Here is a 21,715-nt window from a genome sequence, read left to right as displayed (position 1 = left end):
ATCTGATATTTACAAGTCAATAGGCTCATTTTATGATCATCTTGTTTCAACATGTGGAGCTCGAATCGGTACAAACTGAAGAATATTTCGCATAATCAAGAAAATTCTACTAAATTTGACACCGTATGATCATAAGAATGAAAGTGTAAGAAGATTCAAAGTTGAGGGCTGGCTGTAATTATTCAAACATAAATGGATTTTTCTTAATTTGACCTTCCCTCAAAAAGATTACCGTGATTTACCCTATGATGTTGTAGTATTTTAATCTTTAATTTATACATAATTATACACATAATCATGGATGTGCAGACGTGTATCTATACATTTATATAGTAGAGTATTAAAATATAATTCGATAAAGTTCATCGGTAACACATAAAATGATCAATAAGAGTTAAAAGGGTTTGTAGTATAGTTTCCATTATAAAGATAATCAAATATGTAATTATCAAGGACAAGGACTTTTATTTGTGGGATAATTAGCTAAAAGTTATTTGCATGTCTAATTTCATTAACAAAAATGATGGTGAATCTTTTCGCTTCGATCAATTTCGCTCGCTAGTTCGTTTTAAATAAAACCGCGTTTATTTTTATTAGTTAAAAGTCATCCGTAATATAGTGAATTTATAAATTGTGTGGCGTTGTTTCTCGACTATGAGTTCATAACTTTAGTATCGTATTTAACTTAAATAATATAATTTCATGAATTTTCTTTTACATGGTTTGGTAAAGTTGGAAAACACACACACTTAAAGATCCAATTAAATAAACTATGAATTTATTATATTATTTCATAAATTTTATCTTATATATAAATAAACTAATAATTTGCATTGGATCTATATAATTTACAAATTTTGTGTTATTTTGTAATTTTTGGAAATTATCAATCTAGCACCCTATCATCAAATATGGATCGGGCAAATAAAATTATTAATCAATTGAATATTAAATTGTGAAAATTGAAAAATTCTATTACCACGGGCCATCAAATAATTAAAATATTTTTTTTTGAAAATAAATATAATCACAATTAGGATTTTCTTTTCCTTTTATTTTCAACACCCTATATAAAAGAAATTGAAAAGAAAAAAAAAAAAAAAAGTTACCCTAAATTCGAGGGGAAATTGTACCCACGTTCTTCCAATTTCGTACACCGAAGCTCTGCAATGATGTCCGACTCCAAAAATATCAAGCGAGTAAAAAACGCGGAATTAAAGAAGACAACCAAAATTCATCCCAGCAGGCGAATTTAATTCCGTTGTGGTTTTCTCTCTCTGTACGTGCTTTTACTTTCTCTCTCTAGACCTCCCTTTTTTTTTTCTTCTTTTTTCACCTTCCCTCTTTCCGGTCCCACTTGATCGACGAATGCAGGTGAGCTTGTGGGTTCCTTTGATAGCTCGCGTGATTGAATTGTGTCAGCAGTTGTGTAATTTGTTGGGTTTTTGTAGAAAAAAATAGGGATTTACGGATAAACCCTAATTTTGGACTTTGCTCAATTTGGGGTTTTGACTGTTTGGATGAACTGTTCGGGAGTGTTCTAATATGTGTGTTTGTGTTGCTTTTTTCTCTTCAATCCGAATTTTGTTTGCCCAATTTGGCGAATTCTGCGTCAATTTGATTTCCTATTTTTTTAAAAGTGGAATTTGAAGGTATTAGTGTTTAACCATTAGCAATGTTTTTAATGCTATGTTTTTGTGATTACATTTAAATTTAAAATTGTCTTAAACCATTAAAGAAGAGTCCCCACCCAAAGAGTGTGGTTCAGTAGGGTGGATTGTGAAATTATGGATTTCTTTTCTTCTGGGTGTGTCTCGGTTGTTTCTAAATAAAGGTGTTACTTTTCACCGTGATGATTTAGAAGTTGTACTGTTCTAGGAATATAGCTAGTGTGTACAAGCTTGTTTTTTTATTTGAGCTCTGGCAGTTGTAAAGTATTGTGATCGTTAGTTTCCTTATTTACATCCACATGAAAGGTGTTAGTTACTCTGTTAATATTATACCTGATGACTCGTTTTTTATTAGGTTTCCCGCTTGTAGATGCTAAGGTCGCTGAATATATTTTGAAGAAAAGGGACTCTACAGATATGAGACTTTGATTACAATAATGGATGGAAACACAAGATTTGAGCTGATGTCAGCCAGTCCCGATTCAAATTTCGTAGGGAACTACCAAAATGGGCAGAGGGGGTACTCTGCCCCCACTTTGGGCAGATCTTCAAGTTTCCGTGAGGGTTCAGAAAGTAGAAATATGGGTTCCGGTAAGTTAAATTCTCGGGGTAGTGCTACCTCTTCGGGAGATATGCCTGCATTATCTCAATGCCTGACTTTGGAGCAATTTCCTACGGGTGACCTAAAAAATGCACGGGCCGTTGACTTAAAGAGGGTTCTGGGTTTTTCTGTTGGGAGCAATTCAGAAGAAAACTCCTTTGGCATCGGTCATCTGAAGAGTTCACCTCCAGCAGCTGTTGAGGAACTAAAACGATTGAGAGCAAATGTTGCTGATACATGCATTAAAGCCAGGTAACTTTTACCTTCTGGCATAGTTGTTCTCTTCGGAAATGCATTATTAAAGAAACTGTAGTTCTATTATATGTTTCGAGTTTGTCGTTATATAGCAATTTCTTGAAATGTGAGCTAAATAATCAAAATTGATATTAAGAGATTTATCTTGAAACTCTCTCACCTTTATGATATTGTTTGATTTCGTTCCTTTTATCATTGCTACATGCTGAAACATCACTTGGTTTCTTTTTTTTAACTAGCGGTAGAGCGAAGAAGTTGGATGAGCATTTAAATAAGTTGAACAGATTGTTTGAGGTCATTCCCTCTAAGAAGCAGCAGCAGCGGAATGAGATCATGACAAATGAAAGATCTAGTGGTTCAAACTTGAAGACTGGATCGCAGATACACCGAAACTCTTCAGATCTAGGAAATCAGAAATTTGACGATCGACCTAAGAATGTTGTTCTTAATAAGCGTTTACGTACATCAATGGCAGAAACTCGGGTTTGTAAAAATAGAACTCATTTATTACATTTACTGGCTTTGTTACCTTTAAGATCTTATTTCCTATTCAATGTAAAGAAGATTAACTGAAAATATTTTTCCGTCTGACATCTTTTCTTAGTCAACAGGAGTCAGAAAGCAATAGAAAATCTGCTTTCCCTATCATTCGTTCTCTTTTTATAAAATATATAAATGTGCCTAATTAAGGGAAAGCTTTTAACTTATGCTTCAACTATCTTGATTTCGACAATCATTTTCATTTTAGAAATCTAATAGACATTTTATAATTCAATGCATGCAATAAACTAATCTCAATTGGATTTTCTTGTGCTTTAGATTTGTAGTGTTTTGTTTCTTCACTTTCATAAATAAGCCTACTGTTTTACAATGACTTCTGTCCTAAACATTATTAATTCTTTATTCTTTCCCACTTTCAGACCGAATGCAGAAATATTGGAGTTCCCCGACAGCCTCTGATGGGTACAAAAGAAAGAGACATGCTTAAAGATATTAACGCAGATTCTGATATGGTTGAGGAAGAAATACGGAGGTTACCTGCTGGTGGAGAAGGCTGGGACAAGAAAATGAAAAGGAAACGCTCTGTCGGTCCTGTTTTTCCAAGATCTGTTGATAATGATGGGGATCTTAAAAGAAATATGCATCATAAGCTTACAATTGAATCGAGTTTGCATTCCATTGATTCCGCCCATGGTTTTAGGTAAGTTCACTGCACAAACCAAACTTATTTACTTGATTTAACCATGCTGCGAGTTATTTTTTTCCTTTGATAATGCATGATGCCGTTTTTGTATTGTAATCACTCAGATAGTTATAGCTTGCAATTTATTTTCTGGGATGGTAGAAATTGTTTCAAACATAGTTTTGTTTAAGTTGACTAACCATTAACCAAGCTTAAAACAGCTTTAAGTAGTAGATTCTGTGTTGAATTTCAAGTATTTTGGTTACTTGTAAGTCCTAAATTTTGTGCATGCTTTCCCGTAACTTCCTGAGAAGAATCTACCATAGAGGCTCTTTACATTCTTTGCGTAGAAAACTTTTAATTCACAGAATAGATATTTGATGGCGATACTACTGAAAATGATTGCTTGTGTTGGATGGATTGTTTGCTTTTAAAATAAAAATAAAAATTGGCCTTACAACACAGACGTAGTCACACCACTGGGTTCGAACCCAAGACCTCCCACTACAAGATGGGAGTGGAAACATTTAACCACAAGGTTGATGGTTGGATTGATTGTTTGGTTTGGTATAACAATGTTTTCACTCTTGAAAACTTATTTTGACAGGTCAGGAGCTTCTGGTGGCGCTAACAAATTAGATCCTATTCCATCTCCTGCTGGTTCAACTGCTCGCATGACCTTCAAAAATGAACAAGAAAAATCTATGCATTCAAGAGATCTTTCTGCAGGACCAGTTAAAGAGCGACCATTAGGAAAAGTAAATGTTAAGTACGTATCTTAACATACCTGTGTCGCCACAACCTGTTTTACCTTGCCCTTTCTTCTGTTATTTTATTATATCTTTACTAAAACTGGAATTTTGCTGAGTGATATTTCTGATTGATCCCTTTTTTAGGTTGAATAGTCGTGAGGATAACCTTGCCACGTGTTCAAATCCCATAGTAAAAGTGAAGCCCTCGCGGGCACCTCGAAGTGGCTCAACAGCTGCAGCTAATTCAGCTGCTAATGCTGCTCGCTTGTCTGGAACTTTGGAGAGCTGGGAACAGCCCCAACCTGTAAATAAAACAACCCCTTCAATTGGTGTTGGTGGTGCTAACAACCGTAAACGTGCCCTGCCTGCAGGATCATCCTCTCCGCCAATAACTCAATGGGTTGGTCAAAGGCCACAAAAGATCTCACGGACTAGGAGGACAAATCTTATTCCTGTATCGAACCATGATGAAGTCCAGATTCAATCTGAAGGAAGTTCCCCTTCGGATTTTGGTCCTCGGGTAAACATTGGTGGAATCAATGCTTCTCTTCTGTCTAAGAGTGCAGCTAATGGAAACCCAAATTTTAAAGTAAAACCTGAAAATTATCCATCTCCTGCAAGATTGTCTGAAAGTGAAGAATCTGGTGCCGGTGAAAACAGAATAAATGATAAAGGTTTGGGGAGCAGAGATCTTGAAGAAAAGTTTGTAAATGCTGGTCAGAGTGCTGGGCCATCTGTAATTCCTAGAAAAAAGAATAAAATTATGGTCAAAGAAGACATCGGTGATGGTGTGAGAAGACAAGGTCGCAGTGGAAGGGTATCGCCGTTTTCTAGGGGTAGTATTTCACCGACAAGAGAGAAATTGGATAATGTGGTGCCGACCAAGCCTCTTCAAAATGTAAGGTCTGGATCGGACAAGAGTGGAAGGTAGCTATGAAACTGAATTCTATATATGTGATTCTAAATGTTCTAGTTTTTCTCCGGTACTCATCAGGTCTTTTGTTATACTGTTACAGCAAGTCCGGTCGCCCTTCAAAGAAGCTATCAGACCGTAAAGGCGTTTCCCGTCTAGGCCACTTGGCGAATGGGGGTTCTCCTGATTGTAGTGGTACTCCTCTATATAATCTTAAAATTACAGTTTTTTGACTTAGATTCTCTCTCTCTCTCTCTCTCTATTTTTTTTCCTTATCCTGCATGCTATTAGTACCATTGCAAGATTACAGCAAAGTGGTCTTTGATCAATTCACTTTCAATTGGTAGTATGAGCGCTTGGTCCTCTGTAAGTTATTGTACTAGACCATTGATCTGCCACTAATTGCTTTCGCTTTAACCTTCTTTTCAAGAACTCTGAATTGGTCGCCCGTGGTATGCTGATTTTGTTGGAGTTATTGAAGCATAAAGTTCTTCTACTTTCTGTTTCCTTACTTTTCTTTTCGTAGTTACAAGTTAAGATTAATTAATATAATTGGTGGACTCTTTATTACTTGATTGATCTTTGTACTGTTTCACCATGTTGGAAAGTAACCAGTTCTACTTTGTCACATTCATCCTTTATTTTTCCTTTCTTTTTCAAGTTAATGAGGCAACTTTTTTTTTTTGAGAAATTTAAATCCTATTACAAATTGGGGAAGTAGGGAAGTGGCAGGATTCAAGCCCTAGACCTCCACTCTAATAGTAGAGGCTATGTACCAACTCTCCTAATGAGGGTTGGTGTCACATTCATCTTGAAATGACTACCTTAGGAGACTAAAGAAGCGAAAAGAAACTCAAAGCCGATTTCAGTTTCTCGTATTATGTAATAGTTAAACACATTGATGGATTGTAACTTTTCAGGGGAATCGGATGATGACCGTGAAGAGCTCTTGACAGCTGCTAATCTTGCTTGCAGTTCCAGCTGTAAGCATTCGAAATCCGTTTTTTAGTTGCTTTTCTCAAATATGTTTATGCCCATTATCATCCATCGTCTTCACGGTCTGCCGTTAATTCATGTTCGAGCACAATTGATTGTTTTTCTCGAATGTGATATGCCCATTGTTGACCTTCATCCTTACATGCCGCAGTTAGTTCATGTTCGAGCGCACTCTGGAAGACAGTTGAGGATTTGTTTACTTCTGTTGGCCCAGATGACAAGTTATACTTGTCAGAACAGGTAATAATTTTCAATGATTAGTTACATTATCCAATTTATTGTTGAGTTGATTCTTAAAAACATCCTTTTTCTTCTGAATCAGCTGAAATTGTCTGAAGAAAGATCTGCAAGTTTGTCTCAGAACTGTAACAAGGGCAATCTTATCCAAGAGAAAATGGTGTGTAGTTTTACAATCTCGCTTTTCATGTTTCACATGGACAACTTGTCCGACACTAATTTTGAGCCAAGCCTTCACTATGTGGCTGAGTTAAATATTTGCTGGAACAAGTTATTTTGCATTAAATGCCTATTAATCTACTACAACTGACATTCAAATAATTCTTATGTATTATCAGGATGATTATGGCCATGAGGAAATAGCAGCTCCTGAACCTATCTCTTGCCTGAAGGATTCGTTAAATAGAATGGATTTCGCCGAGCAATTTCAGAGTTGCTCGGATGCCGAAAAAAGATTTGAAATAATAACTCCACTTTATCAAAGGGTACTATCAGCTCTCATTGTGGAAGATGAAATTGAAGAATACGAAGACACCGAATATGAGAGACCAAAGAGTTCACTTAATGATTCATGCTTCCCTTATGGTACTGAAAATAAATTTATGGACAGACTGGACTATTGTGAGCCCATATTTGGTGTTCAAACTCGAAAAAATGGCAATGCACATAAAGTTTTCCCTTGTTATGGAAATAAAGACACCGAAAGGAGCACTGGCGCCCAGGATCGTATTTGTAACGGTGAGCTGCTGCAAATAGATGGTGGATATGGGCATCCAGATGTTGACATGTTGGTTAGACTTTCAAGATATGATAATGGTCCACAAAGTCTGCAGGCAAATAATAGTGGCATTCAATATGAGCAGATGTGTCTTGAAGAAAAGCTTGTAGCAGAATTGCAGAGTGTTGGCCTGTTCTTGGAAGCCGTGGTAAGTTTCAGATTATGGATGGTGGGATTTAAGGGAATTTTTTTTTGTCATAAGTTCCAATTGTCATATTCCTGATTTTATGTAACTGAATAAATTACTTGTGTTCTTGGTGATTTTCCCGATGTTGTAAAGCAGCAGAACTATGATATGTTCAGTTATCTTTTTTCTTTCATTCAAAATTTTCATTCCTGTGTTTCTTATTTATTTCCTCAGCCTGCACTGGACGATAAAGAAGATGACTCGGTTGACCAGGAAATTATTCGGCTAAAGAGGCGATTTTTCGAGAAGGTATCCCATTATTAATCTTTTTTTTGGTATATGCTTCAGGTTTTTTTTTTTATTACTAGCCATAAATCACTCTTATAACCGTTCTCCAATAACATATATTGGCTGATAATTATCAGTGCAGTTAATTCATTGTCTTTTATTCTCTAACCTTCAGAATGGGAAAAACAAGACATCCCTGCATACATTATACAAGGCTGTTGAAGAAGGAAACAATATCAGAAGGTATTTGGATTTTTCGCATTACCATTCAAATTTTGTGCGACAATTATTAGTATCATGTTGTGATAGATGCAATACATTCTATTGCTCCTCAGGGATCCTGAACGGGTTGCGATGGACAAACTTGTTGAGCTGGCATACAAGAAACTTTTGGTTAGTATTCTCATTCTTATACATCACTTTAGAACCCGTGAACATTATATATTCTTGTGAATAAGTTGCCTCGAAGAAAATCAATCTTTGTTTCCTGTACTGTTAGTGGTGCTGCACTGATTTTTATTATTTTATTTTTAATTTCGAAGCTACCTTCAGAGTCGATAGTGAAATGTTTATTTGAAATGATTGACAGGCAACTAAGGGAAGCTTCGCTTCGAAGCACGGGATTTCTAAGGTGTCGAAACAAACTGCTTTGTCTTTTGGCAAGAGGACACTTTCGAGATGGCGAAAATTTCAAGATTCAGGAGCAAGTCGTTTTTCAGAGCCTCCACTGCGCGAGATTGTTTATTCAGCACCTCCTCGTTTTGCCGAAACGGAGTTGCTTTCTTCTGCAAACCTGCCAATCGCCAACAGTAAGCAATCAAATCTTGAAAATGCAGAAATAAACTTGACAATGTTTATACCAGCCTAGTGGCAACAATTAATTATGAGTTTTAATTGCTCTTCATAACATATTCTGGTTCGTGCAGATGGGGCTTTAAATCGCCAATATGATCAGGCTAAAAACGGGACTATAGTAACAAACAGAGGAAAGAAAAAGGAAGTACTGCTCGATGAAGTTGGTGGTGGCGGTGCTGTATTTAGAGCCTCGTCCGCTCTAGGCATTATGGGCGGTGGCGGTGCAAAGGGGAAGAGAAGTGAACGAGACAGCAAAAATGCTATATCCAAGACCGGAAAACTGGCTGTAGGTGGTGGGTCCAAGGGAGAGCGTAAAACGAAAACGAAGCCGAAACAGAGAACAGCCCAGCTTTCCACTTCAGGAAATAATGCCTTTGTCAACAAATTCGTAGATACACCAAATTCCATGCTGTATCCCTCTGCTAGTGGCTCTGGTGAATCGGGAAATAATAGTGGCGATAGGAGAAAAGATGTTAGATTTATGTCTTCTTCCAATAATGCCCCTTCAGTTTCATCTTCGAAAGATGTAATGATTAAAGAACCTATTGATTTTGGTAAGCTGCCACTTAATGACTTGGATGGTATAGAAGAACTCGGTGTGGATTCTGAAATCGGTGCGCCGCAAGATTTGAATACCTGGTTCAATTTTGATGTTGACGGTTTGCAAGAAGATGACTGCATTGGTCTTGAGATACCTAACGATGACCTCATGGATTTAAATATGTTTTGATTCGCTGAGTCGCGCCCGTTGTTGTACTGTACAGCTCGTGGAATCGAATGCTGCTCCGACTGGTTGGAGAATGAGAGTTTTTTTTCTTTCTTTTTTTAATTTTATTTTTTTTGTATTTGTTTTTTCGATCAGTTAAGTCTTGGCCTAATGGCGGGTGTAATTATGCAATTTTTTTGTTTTCTTTTATATTTCATAATCTTTGGGAAGTTGTTAAGCTATTCCTCATAGTTCATTCATTCTACACAATGTTTCTAGTGCTCAAAAGTATTCAATATATCCTGTTTTATATATATATATATATATATATATATATATATATATATATCAGACTTCATAAGTGCTAAGATGAGCCAGATTCATGCTGGAAGCTAATTTTAACAACGGAGGTACTCAAAACTCATCAAAGGATAACAAGAAGATGAAAAGCCTAATGAAATCAATGCAGACTCGTTTCAGCCTGTGCACGAAAACCGAGCCCCGTAAACCCATCAGCCAAACCACTTGACTGTGTTATCGAAAAATCTCTATATATTCTCGATATTTTGATAAAATTCCAGCCCTCGTATTTGTAAAGTTGTTTTTCTTTTCACAACTGTGAAAGCAAGAGAGAACTAATAAAATTCACATGATATCATAAAAAAAAGTACTAGCTTTTAATCTCGGTTTGTACAAAGCTTCCGTAAACATCCACAATGGGAAAAGTTCGATCCAACCGCCTCAAAGATTGATTCGAAATAACACCTTTCTCGCAGAGAGTATTTGCAAGCTCCATCGCCTCAACTCTCCACCCCGCAAATCCAATACCTTCGACCAACAAAACGTACGAAGTCTCGTTCGGCTGACAACCCTTCTCCACCATTTCCTCTAGCATCAAAACAGCATCACCGATTCTATGTGCTTTACACAATCCAAGAAGTACTATATTGTAAGTAACAACCGTCGGTAAAAATCCAATCTTTCTCATATCTCCCAACAACTCGATAGCACCGTCCACCATCCCTTCTCTACAAAGACACGATATAAGCGAATTGTACGTAATCCCGTCGGGACTTATTCCCTTCGTAAACATATCCGATAGAAGTCTATACGCTCGAATTCTATCTCCGTTGTTCCACAAAGCACTCACCATTGTGTTGTAGGTGCTCACATCGGGCGGGCACCCACTCTCGTCAAGCTTACTAAAAACCTCCATAGCCTCTTCGGATTTCCCGTTTTTGCACAATGCCGATAAGATAGTGTTGTAGTTCACAATATCCGGAAAACAACCGCTCGAAATCATGTAATCAAGAAACGCTATCGCCAAATCCAATCTCCCTTCTCTGCACAACGCAGATATCAACGGATCGAACGTGTAGGTATCGGGCGTCAGTCCTTCGTCAATCATGATCTTCAACAAGTTAATTGCTTCGTCTAATTGCCCCTCTCGACACAACGCACTTATCATAATACTATACGTAACCACATTAAACTCACACCTATTCGAAAACATTTCGTTAATCAACTCCGCCCCGTCATCCCATTTCCCCTGATTCAGCAACGCCCTCAACAAGATATTATACGATATCACATCGGGCTTGCAGTTCCTACTCGTTAAGCTCCTAACGAAATCGAACGCCTCGTCCATCAACCCTTCTCTGCACATCCCCCTAATCACGGTGTTGTACGTGTACATATCCGGTTTCAGCCCCCTCGACAGTATCTCGTCGAAGAGCTTCATGGCTTCCCCGATCCCACCCTCGAGAATCGTGGCCTCTATAAGTATCGTGTAAGTGATCACGGTGGGGAGACACCTGTCATCCATCAACTGGTCGAGCATCTCGAGCGCCATATCGAGCTTCCCTCGATTGCAGAGGCTGCCGATCAAGATGTTGTACGTCACGATATCGGGCGAAAACCCTCGAGCCCGCATACGACTCAACACCCCGTTAGCGGAATCGATCCGGTTCACTTTGCACAAGCCGCTGATGTACGCATTGTACGCGAAAATATCCGGCTCGCCGTATCTCTCGAGAATGTCCATCACCTTAACGGCTTTATCGACGCTTTTCGAGTTGAAGAAGCCCTTTATCAGCTTAGTGCAGAGGATGACGTCAGCCTTGTGTCCTGAATTCATCATGCATTCGAGTAGGTAAAGACCCTCATCGTAGTTGCCTGCTTTGCAGGATCTGTGGAGGAGTTTAGTGAAATGGGTTTCTTTGAAATCTTTGTAGAAGGGGAGATGGGGGTTCGGCGGCCGGTTGTTGTTGTTGTCGGTGGAAATTACCTTATTACCCCTCTGTGGGATTCTGTAATTATTACTGGTGTTCTTGGATTCACTGTAGCTGCTGCTGCTGCATCTGAAAACATGAGGGTTTTGATGATGGGATTTAGTGATGGAGAGTTTCTTGTTTTGGGTAAAGATAAGAGCTTGAGGGAAAAACTCTGCGCAGAAGATTGTTGTTGTAGTCATTAGATAGTATAACAGTTCTTCTTCAGTTCTCATGGACCATTTATTTATTTATTCATATTGGAAAAAATGAAAATGGAAAGAAAGTGGTGATTTCTCGAAGATGGCGGAGTGGAGCTCTTTCCGTTTCTTGTCCATACATATTTGAGATTTCCGTTAAATACCAGTGGATTATGTTTTGCTGAGGATAAGGAATTTGAAACCCGACCCGACCCGACCCATTCGTGCTCCTATCTGGGTTGGGTTTCGGGTCGGGTCAAAGAAATGATAGACACGCAGCATCTTGTGCACTTTTTTTTTGCACATTTTGGATTTTGATTTATGGGGTAAATTATGGGCAAATCCCTCGTGTAAGATTAAATTACAAAAAACTCCTTCACGTTTGATTTGATTAATTACAGTCACTTCTCAATTATGAATCTTCTTTTAAATTCAGTGGAAGTTTTTTAGTTTGTACTTGTTTTGTGCAAAATTGTAGTTTCTGATGCACTACAATCTGATATTTTGCAAGCCAAAGACGCGTCTTATGATTATCTTGTTTCAAAATGTGGAGCTCGAGTTGGGAAAAACGAGTACAAATCAAAATATTCCACATAATCTAGAAAATTTCACTAAATTTGACACCGCGAGGATGGGCGTGTAAGAAGATTCATAGTTGAAGGGGCGGTTGTAATTATTCAAACATAAGCACCTACTGTTTTCACTTATAGTATGTTGATAAACGCCCACCCTTTCAGTGTCAAATTTAGTGAAATTTTCCAGATTATGTCGAATATTCTGCAGTTTGTACCCGTTTTATCCAATTCGAGCTCCACATTTTGAAACAAAATGATCATAAGATGTGTCTTCTGGCTTGTAAATATCAGATTGTGGTGCATCCGAAACTGCATTTTTGCACAAAATGAATACAAACTAAAAAGCATCCACGGAATTTAAAAGATTCAGTTGAATTTGAACCATAAAAATGGACGTATAAGAAGATTCATAATTAATGGATGGTCATATTTACCCAAACAAGAGAGGATTTTTCGTAATTTGACTTTACATTCATGATCATGGGTAGTCGTAATTTACACCTTATAATAACTGAAAGGCTAATTGCAACGGGGTTTTTACTGAAATTGGTTTATTTGCTGCAGTAGTCTCATTTGTCAATTTTCTAACTTTCTAAGAAAAGCGAAGCTCTTTCAACTAAAAAAAAGTCGAAAACTTAGAATTTGAAGGTCGTTCGACAAATTCGAAACCAAACAACAACAATTTTTTCGATGGCCGATCCCAATTACTTTTACAAGGTAAAAACGAAGTGGAAGAAAAATTGAAGGGTGTGATCGTGCTATGCAGTACGTGGGGAGGACAGGAATCTAGGGTTTAATTATTATTATTATTATTATTATTATTATTATTATTATTATTATTATTATTATTATTATTATTATTTTATTATTATTATTTACTTTATTCCTTAGTATTATTTGGTAGGGTGATGATGATGATGATTTTGAAGAAGAATTTGACGATGAATATGCAAATGAATACAATTATGTGTTATCATATTTCTCAAATAATTACATAATTGGATATTAAAAAAAAAAAAAAAAAAAAAAAACACCATGCAGGGCACGATTGCTTGAAGAATCTTCAAGTTTTTGTGCCCTAGAGAATGAGAAGTTCAAAATAATTTTATTTTCTTAGAAATTTACCTTGATCTAATCATAAACATGTGGTTTTACCGGAATCGAGCCTCGTTTGCTACAGATTCAAAGTCGAAATATTTTTAGAAACTCGAATATCTTGAAAGAGTTTGAGAGAAGAAGAGATAATTTAAAAAAAAAAAAAACAAATGAAAAAGATTCCACCGAATTCAGCAACAGTCCCCCAACAAATAGAAACACCCTTTAATAATTACACCTCTTATGAATATGCTATCTGGGCTGCCCCGAACTCGCCCACCCGGCCCATTGCCTCGTCACAATCCAAAAGATTCGGTTGACCCGAACCCGAACCCGAACCCGATCCAGATCACGATCTCGCCATTCGGACGCCACAGCCCCATTAAAAAGTCGCACAGATTACGTGCATCCTTCTTAGTTCTTTGCATCTTCTCCACTGCACTCTCTCTGATTGATTCCATTCTTTCTTCTCCGGGATCTGCAATTCTTACGTTCATCATCGCTTAATTAATTTAATTTTTTCTGTGAAATTAATTCTGTTGGGCTCAAAGAAATACCGATTCTTACAATCAATCAATCCCCACCGCCATTGATTCATAAAAAAAAATGATAGGTCTGGGTTTATCTGCTCTGATAGGCATAAAGGCTGCATCTTTATTCATCCTCTTCGCGTATCTTAGGGTTCTAAGTTTCACTCTTCTCTCAATCCCCTTCCTCTACGCATCTCTAGTATCTCTCCTGGTCGCAATCGCTTCCCACCCATCAATTAATCTGCCGATTCTCCTGGGCAAAGGCTCCGATGGGAGATTCCCGATTTGGGCGCTGATTATCTTCAGTCCGTACTTGTATTTCGTTAGGGCTTTTTCAGCTCTCAGAAGGTTTACAAGTGGGGAGGCTCCGTATACCGAGATTTCTCAAGGGTTGTTTGTTGGGGGTTGGCCTTACTCCAATGATAAGCTGCCACCTGGCAAGCCCGCCATTGTCGATTGCACCTGCGAGTTGCCGAGGAAGGAGGAGGTTTCCGGGAGTGCGTACTTGTGCGTTCCCACGTGGGATACGCGCTCCCCTCAGCCGAGCGAGATCGAGAGTGCTGTGAATTGGGCTTCTAGGAAGAGGAATCAGAAGATTCCCGTTTTTATCCACTGCGCTTATGGTAAATTTATCGAACCCCCCTTGAAGCGAAGCACGTTTTTTAGTAGTCGAAAAAAATCGGATTGTCGTTTCTGTTACATTTTGTATATGCATTCATTATAGGTGAAGATGTGATGAATTAGTTATCTGCTGAATTCGGAGATTTCCGTTTAAAATCGGAACGCATAGTGCTTAGTCAGATTGTCGAAATTTGAACCTTTTTGCGTTATGATTAAACTTAATGAACCAAGATTTGATGTATTTGCAGAACGAAGTCGTAGTATGTATTATACTCCCGTTTTATCTTTAGCCCGTTCATTATATGCAATGGACGAGGCAGCATAAGCTGTGTTGTGCTCGACCCTCTGGTTTTGCTTCAGGTCAACTTGACCGACGAAAGATTCTTGGCCTTTTCGATTTGATAAACATTGAGATTTATTACAAAAGTTGTGGTCTTTTTCGTCAGAAAGAAAATGTAGAGTCAACTAATACTGTTAATTTGATTTCAGGTCATGGAAGAAGTGTGGCAGTAATGTGTGCTCTGTTAGTAGCTCTTGGGTTGGCTGAAGATTGGAAAAACGCAGAAAAGATGATTAAAGAAAAACGGCCTTTCATTCGTATGAATGCTCTTCACCGCCAATCCCTCGAAGAATGGTCAAAGCACCGATTATCTCCACTTAAAAGGAGATAATCGACTATTCGCAATGGATTTTTTAATTGATGTTACCCCATATTTCAACACTTTGTTTCTTTGATGTATTGCAATTAATTTCACTTTCTTCCCTGTATTTGGATTGTGTTTTCGTCGATCTTTCTTTCTATTTGTGTTGTGAGAGTGGTTGGATAGAGTGATGTTGATCGATATTGTTGGCGACGAGTTAGTTATATTTACTGGAAATCGAAACGAGCAAAGTGTTTATAGAAAGTTGATTATTAACTATAATACACACAAAAGTTGTTAGAAGCCGTAAATGAAGTCGAAATAGTATTTAAGTTCCAGACGTACCACCACTGCCAGCATGCTTAGCTGCTTCCGATTTGCTTACAGTCATAAACGATTCGCCACAGCCACACTGCCCGGCTGAGTTCGGGTTGATGAATATGAACTCAGATCTGCTCGGGACCAAAGTCGACATGCAACTGTGTTATAATTCGTCATTTCACCGTTTTAAATGACAAAAAATGTATAAAACGAAACAAACTATAAAGGATTTAGATCAATCGAATCTGCAAAAAGAAACGGAAAAAACTATGCATTATACCTGAGTTTGTCGTCTACAAAATCCATCTTGGTTCCAATGACATGCATTAGTGCTTTTGGATCGATTATAATCTTTACTCCTTTGTCCTCGACCAACTCGTCGAACTTCCCTTTCTCATCTGCAATCACAAGAAAGTCGATACCGCAAAACCGATTAAGAGAAATCCGAGAATACAGAATTCCAACCATGGTAGGAAAAAGCCTTTCAAGTGAAACAAGGCTTTTCGGAGTATTTAAGAAATAATTAAGGCCTCGTTTGGTTGTCAAGATTCAGAGTAATTAAAAATATATTAGTAACTTGTTTCGTTGTCAGGATAAAATTAAATAATCTAATGACCCAATTATTTTATCGGAACCCAGCCAAATGATAATATAACAACAGTGCTTATTTCATGATTTTATCCCAATCTTAAAAAAAACAAAGAAGGTAGAATTAAGCTAACAAATCAATTTCGATTATGATTCTATAAACTAAGCTAACAAATAACCTAACTGAAAAAAGGAAATCGAAGAAGATGAATCGGAGTTTACCGGCGTAATTAAGGGTGTAGGATAAGCCGTTGCAGCCGCGAGCCTTAACGCCGAGCTTCAGGAAAGAGCGGCGGCGCTGCTCGAGGAGGTGGCGTATTCTAGAGGCCGCGGCCTCCGTTAAGGATAGCACTTGCTTTCTCATGATCGATCGATCGATCTTCCTTCTTCCCCCTTTCAGAATCGTAGCCGCCATTTGAGGGGAGTTTCTGATATGGGCTTTGAATTTTTAAGCCCATTGGGCTTACAATTTTATGATTACGGAATAATCCAAAATCTTGGCGGAAATTTCAAAATACCAGAGAAATTCCAGTCAAATAAATAATTCAATGGAAATGCTGAGCTTATTGCTGCAAGATGCAATTTTTTTCTTTCTATTTCTGCCGAACAGAGGACAGAGGGCAGCCATTAAAGAATGACGATGAAACCTTTGGTGGTACTAACACAGAAAATATCGCAACTTTCGCTCAGAGGACAAATTGCGGACGCAAGAAAAATATTCGATCAAATGTCCGTACGCGATTCTGTTTCTTGGAACGTAATGACGAGATGCTACATCGAAAACAATTTGATCGACGATGCACGGGAACTGTTCGATGAAATGCCTGAGAGGACTTCCGTTTCTTGGAGCACCATGATAATGGGCTACGCAAAAGCTGGTAAAACTCACATAGCACATAAGCTGTTTGTAGTAATGCCTGACAAAGATGTGGTGAGCTGGACAGCCATGGTTACTGCACTCTTCCATGCTTCGCGTGTCGATGATGCATGGCGGTTATTTACGCAAATGCCCTTCCCCAATGCCGTCTCTTGGTCGTCCGTAGTGTCGGGTTTTCAGCAACAAGGGTTTGCGAATCAGAGCTTCCATGCATTCAAAGAGATGCTATGTACCGGAATCCAACCGAATTCCCATTCGTTCACTAGCATCTTATCAGCTTGTGCGGATTTATCAATGGCTACGGTAAGTGAGCAAGTATTTTCTCAGCTTCTCAAACGGGGTTTCCAATCCGACACACACGTCGCAAATTCAGCAATTTCGACCTTCTTCAAAACCGGAAATTTCAACGACGCAAGGCTCGTTTTTTCGGAAATGGACAAACCCGATCGTGTGACGTGGAATTCTATGATAATGGGGTTTTCGCAGCACGGGTATGGATTAGAAGCAACGATGCTATTCCATCAAATGCAAAAGGCTCGATTTTTACCGGATAGCATCAGCTATGTAGGAGTTCTACACGGGTGTAGCCATTGCGGGTTTTTAGAGGAAGGCATCCGCTACTTCAACTCCATGATAAGGGACAGTGGGATATCGCCAGGTGTCGAGCATTTCTCCACAATGGTGGATCTTTACGCGCGCGGTGGAAAGATTGAGGAGGCGTATCGGCTTATGGTGGCGATGCCGTTTGAGCCGACTATAGTGTTCTGGAGGGCTTTGTTGAGTGGGTGCATGACTAATCGGGATTTGGGACTGGGTGTTTATGCAGCGGAAAAAATGTTGGAAATCGAACCGGTTAGTTCAAGTGGGTGTTTGATGGCGGTTAATGTTTTCGCATTGGCCGGAAAATGGGATGACGTGGCGAAGACGAGGAAGCGGATGAGGGAGGAGGGTGGTGGAAAGGAGTTGGGGTGTAGTTGGATTGATATTAAGGGGAGGAATTATTTATTTAGTAGAGGAGATTTAATTCATTCTGAGGCTGATCAATTCTTACCCATTCTTGATTTATTGGTATATGATGTAGCTACATATTTTTTAACAATGGAGGAATCTTTAGATGGATTGGATTAGTGTTTTGTGTTAGATGCTTTGTTTTATGATAATTTGCATCCACCTCCCCTGAACTTTGGTCTTTTGGCAAGTACATACCAGACTTTTTATCTTTGGGCGTATACACCCTTCATCCATTTTAATGAAATTGCATATAAAAATTAATTTTTTAAATTAGTGAAGAAAATTGTAGAATTGCATCGTGAGGTGCACCATCATATGTATATATGGGGTTTACTTGACAAAGGCTAAAGATTTAAATGCCATATGACTGCAAATTGATGAGAAAGAAAAATCCAAAATAATAAGGCAATGTTTGGTTCCATTTTCATCTCGTTTTTGTTCTTTCTTGGAAATGAATCTATGTTCGTTAAGATTTTTAAAACAAATTCCCATAACAATTTTAAAAGCTTATATCTACTACTCCAGACATGATTTGATTGTTACAGTAGAAAAAAATTCGACTCCTACAACAGAAAATGTATTCACTAAAAAACAAACAAATATTACTTTATTTGAAATTAATTCTTTTACAATACATTTTCTCCAACACATTTAAACATATTTTAACTGCTAAAACATAAACAAATAATTACTTTAATTCTCAAATTATATTTTCACAAAATAAAATGAAAATAACTTCAAAACTGAACCCAAACATTGGGCAAAGGAGTTTTGATTGGGGCAAAAAAGTAAACCTCAATTGAGAACATGCTTGATAATGGATTTATTTTTATTGAAAAAAGAAAGGGTTAATTATAATTAAAAAAAAATGATAATTAAATTATAATAAATATTGACAACATTAGTAATAAAATAAATAAAAGAATAATAAAAATTAAAATCACAAAATAAGTCGTCCTCCTATAATTGGAAGAGCTAATGGCGTCAAAAGGTTACCCAAGAGACAGTCTTCTTCCATTATCACAGAAGACAACGACCCTTCGCTTCTCTCTCACACACTCTACGTGTTTCTACTGTGTGTGTGTGCCTGCCCAACTTTTCTTTAATTTAATTTTTTTTTTTTGAAATAATTAAATATTTGGCGATCCTAGTATATATACTTGAGTTCGTTGCACCTTAATTCATTATCATAATTACTTCTCTCTCTCTCTAAAATAATCAAGGTTTCTCTCTCTCTCTTCTGTTTTAATTCGAAAAATGTCAACTATCAGCATTATTAATCCCTCAAGCGGCCTGATCAAATCAGGACCGTCGATCAAATCCAATTACTCTGTAATCGGGACTAAATCGTACTCATTAGCGTCGGCGAAAAGTGTTTCGAGATCGTTCGGGTTGAAATCGCGGAACTCGTCTTCGTTCAGAGCATCGGCAATGGCGGCGGCGGCGGTGTACAAAGTGAAGCTGATTGGTCCGGATGGGGAGGAGCAGGAGTTCGAAGCCCATGGAGACGAGTACATACTCGACGCTGCGGAAAACGCGGGGATCGATCTGCCGTACTCGTGCCGCGCTGGATCGTGCTGCACGTGCGCCGGGCATTTGGTCTCCGGCGAGGTTGACCAATCGGAGGGCTCTTTTCTTATCGACGACCAAATGGAGAAGGGCTATATACTCACCTGCATTTCTTACCCTAAATCGGATTGCGTTGTCTACACTCACAAGGAGGAAGACCTCCATTGAAACGTCGATCGAATATTCTGTTATTTCGGATCGTGAATCGGGAATATTCTGTTATTCACCCTTTTTTCTAATGTTTGGCCCTCGTGGCACATCTTTCTATTATACGTTACAATGTTTCAAGATACAATTTGTTTAGTTTCATGTTTCATTTCATATTTTATATCATAAATATATAATATTAATGCAACTAAATTCATAATATATAATTAAAGAAATTAAATTATCGCAGTTTTTGGCTATGTTGCACGGACACATCAACTTTTCATTTGTCGGAAACATTTTGTTCCGATTTCGGACATGCCCAAAACTCTATGGGTTGTTTCTATAGTCCTCGGAAAATTATAAATGCTTTTCTCTTTAATTCTTTAAAAATCTATATATATATAAAAAGACAATCCATGGCATAATATGTTGACACGTGGCGCTTTAGGGTTTCAAAACCCTAGGGCAGTTTTTATAATTTTCTGATAATCCTATGACTATTTTGCAAAAAATATAATATGTTTGTACCCCATCTCCTCCCCAACTGCATCTGTAACTTCTCACCATTTTTATTCCGTAACTTCTCTTCATCAGTCGTTTGCTTGAAAGAATCGCACACAGAATTCTTTCAAGTGTTTGGTTTTTTGTGTCCGTGCGATCATTGGTCAGTTTTAATTGTAATACTGCCGATATTTATTTGAGAAAAAAATATTCGGAAAAGATTGGGAGAACATGTTTTACAAGTCCGAGTCCCATTTATGTTTCTTCATTCATCTTTTCAAGTTTGGTAAGTTTCCAGCCATTTCTTGCACTTTATCTGTCAAAAACTTCTCTTGCAAAACAATATTCTCTCTATTCTTACTATTTTTTGTCTTCATATTCTTCACTTCATTGGTCTAGGGAAAGTTGGAAACATTCAAAAGTTTTCTTTTTTATTTTCTTTCTATACATTTGATCTATTATTACTGTTAATTTTTCTTCCTTGCTATATTTGACAGATGTTGCATTGACTTGGGTTTTTTTTTTGTGTGTGTGTGTGTGTGTTGTTCTTTGGTTGTATTTATCTCATGTCTCTTATGTCGTTGTTTTCTTTTGTAGATGGGTGTATCACCTTTGCGACACTTCGAGATAAGGCGAATGGGACGTCGAAGAAGGCATCGAAGAAGGTTCCCTCTACGTTGGGAGGTTCTTCGGGTGGTTTGCCTCAAGAGACGGTCCATGTAGAGACTCCTCGAGTTATTGAAGACGACCGTAGCTGTGTTGGTGAAGTGGAGGGGCGTACACCTAAGAGAGATCGTGGCAAGGGAAATAGGGTAGATACTGAGTACGTGGCTGTGCCAAAGCGTCCACGGGTAGACCCAGAGGAGACTTATGCTTTCCATGGTGGGGCAGGGAAACAGTTGTTTACCTTTGGCGTGAATCGTGAAGGGAAGGAATCGTATTGGGATGTGTCGGACCATGACTTGCCAATGTTGAGTACCGAGGGATTCGTTCGGGAGAACGACCGTGCTCTGATGTCTGGTAAGGGCCCTTCACACATGTTGGAGTTGGCTGGTGGGGACATCTGTCGGATGAGTACTTGTCTTTTTAAAACAAGATTTTATGTTTATTTCCTCTCTTTCTTGTGTAATTTTTTTTTATATAGTTGGTAGCGACTTGGAGATATCTCATGGAGTATGATGGGAATGTGGAAGCTAGGAAGGAAGAGGAGCGGACTCGAAGTCAAGCGCGTGAGCACGAACTTCAAAGCCAGTTGGAGATATCGCGGTCCGATCTTGCTCAACGGACGGAAGAGCTTGCTCAGAGGACAAAGGAGCTCGAGGTTATCCGAGGTGAGGCGAGGGCGTATAAGGATGATGTTCAGAAGTTGAACGAGTGCTATGACCAGCTGAAAGAGAAATACGAA

General features: G+C 38.3%; 6 protein-coding genes across 9 annotated transcripts; 4 read left to right on the top strand and 2 right to left on the bottom strand.

The window, feature by feature from the left end:
• The first annotated feature begins 1,054 nt into the window (after positions 1-1,054).
• Positions 1,055-9,659, top strand: LOC105977632 (uncharacterized). Of its 3 annotated transcripts, none has more exons than XM_013002960.2 (16): positions 1,055-1,279; positions 2,026-2,523; positions 2,766-3,009; positions 3,447-3,727; positions 4,317-4,478; positions 4,606-5,388; positions 5,478-5,569; positions 6,295-6,357; positions 6,522-6,610; positions 6,693-6,767; positions 6,946-7,533; positions 7,747-7,821; positions 7,976-8,043; positions 8,136-8,193; positions 8,390-8,609; positions 8,727-9,659. In XM_013002960.2, exons 2-16 carry the CDS (start codon positions 2,108-2,110, stop codon positions 9,383-9,385), a joined length of 3,873 nt encoding a protein of 1,290 aa, XP_012858414.1. In that variant the 5' UTR covers positions 1,055-1,279; positions 2,026-2,107; the 3' UTR covers positions 9,386-9,659. The 3 variants fall into 3 exon arrangements, with proteins under 3 accessions (XP_012858414.1, XP_088675663.1, XP_012858412.1); XM_088819537.1 differs by having other exon boundaries at positions 1,103-1,279; positions 6,304-6,357; XM_013002958.2 differs by having other exon boundaries at positions 1,108-1,374.
• A 266-nt stretch (positions 9,660-9,925) lies between these two features.
• Positions 9,926-11,987, bottom strand: LOC105977576 (uncharacterized). Its single transcript, XM_013002900.2, has one exon. The coding sequence runs from the start codon at positions 11,865-11,867 to the stop codon at positions 10,032-10,034; it is 1,836 nt and encodes a 611-aa protein (XP_012858354.1). The 5' UTR covers positions 11,868-11,987; the 3' UTR covers positions 9,926-10,031.
• Positions 11,988-13,783: 1,796 nt separating this feature from the next.
• LOC105977577 (uncharacterized) lies at positions 13,784-15,494 on the top strand. The gene is made up of 2 exons (XM_013002901.2): positions 13,784-14,654; positions 15,142-15,494. The coding sequence occupies exons 1-2, from the start codon at positions 14,108-14,110 to the stop codon at positions 15,321-15,323; spliced, it is 729 nt and encodes a 242-aa protein (XP_012858355.2). The 5' UTR covers positions 13,784-14,107; the 3' UTR covers positions 15,324-15,494.
• Positions 15,495-15,496: 2 nt separating this feature from the next.
• Positions 15,497-16,701, bottom strand: LOC105977582 (iron-sulfur assembly protein IscA-like 3, mitochondrial). Of its 2 annotated transcripts, none has more exons than XM_013002903.2 (3): positions 16,425-16,701; positions 15,895-16,012; positions 15,497-15,745 (listed from the first exon to the last, which is right to left on the bottom strand). In XM_013002903.2, the coding sequence occupies exons 1-3, from the start codon at positions 16,615-16,617 to the stop codon at positions 15,622-15,624; spliced, it is 435 nt and encodes a 144-aa protein (XP_012858357.1). In that variant the 5' UTR covers positions 16,618-16,701; the 3' UTR covers positions 15,497-15,621. The 2 variants fall into 2 exon arrangements, with proteins under 2 accessions (XP_012858357.1, XP_088675661.1); XM_088819535.1 differs by having other exon boundaries at positions 15,497-15,772; positions 16,425-16,662.
• Positions 16,702-16,727: 26 nt separating this feature from the next.
• Positions 16,728-18,276, top strand: LOC105977328 (pentatricopeptide repeat-containing protein At2g13600). Its single transcript, XM_013002629.2, has one exon. The coding sequence runs from the start codon at positions 16,837-16,839 to the stop codon at positions 18,205-18,207; it is 1,371 nt and encodes a 456-aa protein (XP_012858083.2). The 5' UTR covers positions 16,728-16,836; the 3' UTR covers positions 18,208-18,276.
• Positions 18,277-19,262: 986 nt separating this feature from the next.
• LOC105977578 (ferredoxin, root R-B2-like) lies at positions 19,263-20,068 on the top strand. Its single transcript, XM_013002902.2, has one exon. It carries the CDS (start codon positions 19,348-19,350, stop codon positions 19,825-19,827), a length of 480 nt encoding a protein of 159 aa, XP_012858356.2. The 5' UTR covers positions 19,263-19,347; the 3' UTR covers positions 19,828-20,068.
• Positions 20,069-21,715: the final 1,647 nt, after the last annotated feature.

Source organism: Erythranthe guttata, chromosome 6, assembly GCF_056151865.1.
Source record: "Erythranthe guttata isolate IM_541 chromosome 6, IM_541, whole genome shotgun sequence".
Taxonomy (NCBI): Eukaryota; Viridiplantae; Streptophyta; class Magnoliopsida; order Lamiales; family Phrymaceae; genus Erythranthe; species Erythranthe guttata.
This window is presented reverse-complemented; position numbering and strand designations above follow the sequence as displayed.

Bases quoted from the DNA above. Each gene is read 5' to 3' on its own strand.
- LOC105977632 (XM_013002960.2), top strand. From the start codon at position 2,108: ATGGATGGAAACACAAGATTTGAGCTGATGTCAGCCAGTCCCGATTCA. The intron at 6,358-6,521 runs GTAAGCATTCGA...TACATGCCGCAG, and splicing joins TCTTGCTTGCAGTTCCAGCT to TTAGTTCATGTTCGAGCGCA. The intron at 8,610-8,726 runs GTAAGCAATCAA...TGGTTCGTGCAG, and splicing joins AAACCTGCCAATCGCCAACA to ATGGGGCTTTAAATCGCCAA.
- LOC105977576 (XM_013002900.2), bottom strand. From the start codon at position 11,867: ATGAGAACTGAAGAAGAACTGTTATACTATCTAATGACTACAACAACA.
- LOC105977577 (XM_013002901.2), top strand. From the start codon at position 14,108: ATGATAGGTCTGGGTTTATCTGCTCTGATAGGCATAAAGGCTGCATCT. The intron at 14,655-15,141 runs GTAAATTTATCG...ATTTGATTTCAG, and splicing joins TTTTATCCACTGCGCTTATG to GTCATGGAAGAAGTGTGGCA.
- LOC105977582 (XM_088819535.1), bottom strand. From the start codon at position 16,617: ATGGCGGCTACGATTCTGAAAGGGGGAAGAAGGAAGATCGATCGATCG. The intron at 16,013-16,424 runs GTAAACTCCGAT...TTGTGATTGCAG, and splicing joins CTACACCCTTAATTACGCCG to ATGAGAAAGGGAAGTTCGAC. The intron at 15,773-15,894 runs GTATAATGCATA...ATTATAACACAG, and splicing joins TTTGTAGACGACAAACTCAG to TTGCATGTCGACTTTGGTCC.
- LOC105977328 (XM_013002629.2), top strand. From the start codon at position 16,837: ATGACGATGAAACCTTTGGTGGTACTAACACAGAAAATATCGCAACTT.
- LOC105977578 (XM_013002902.2), top strand. From the start codon at position 19,348: ATGTCAACTATCAGCATTATTAATCCCTCAAGCGGCCTGATCAAATCA.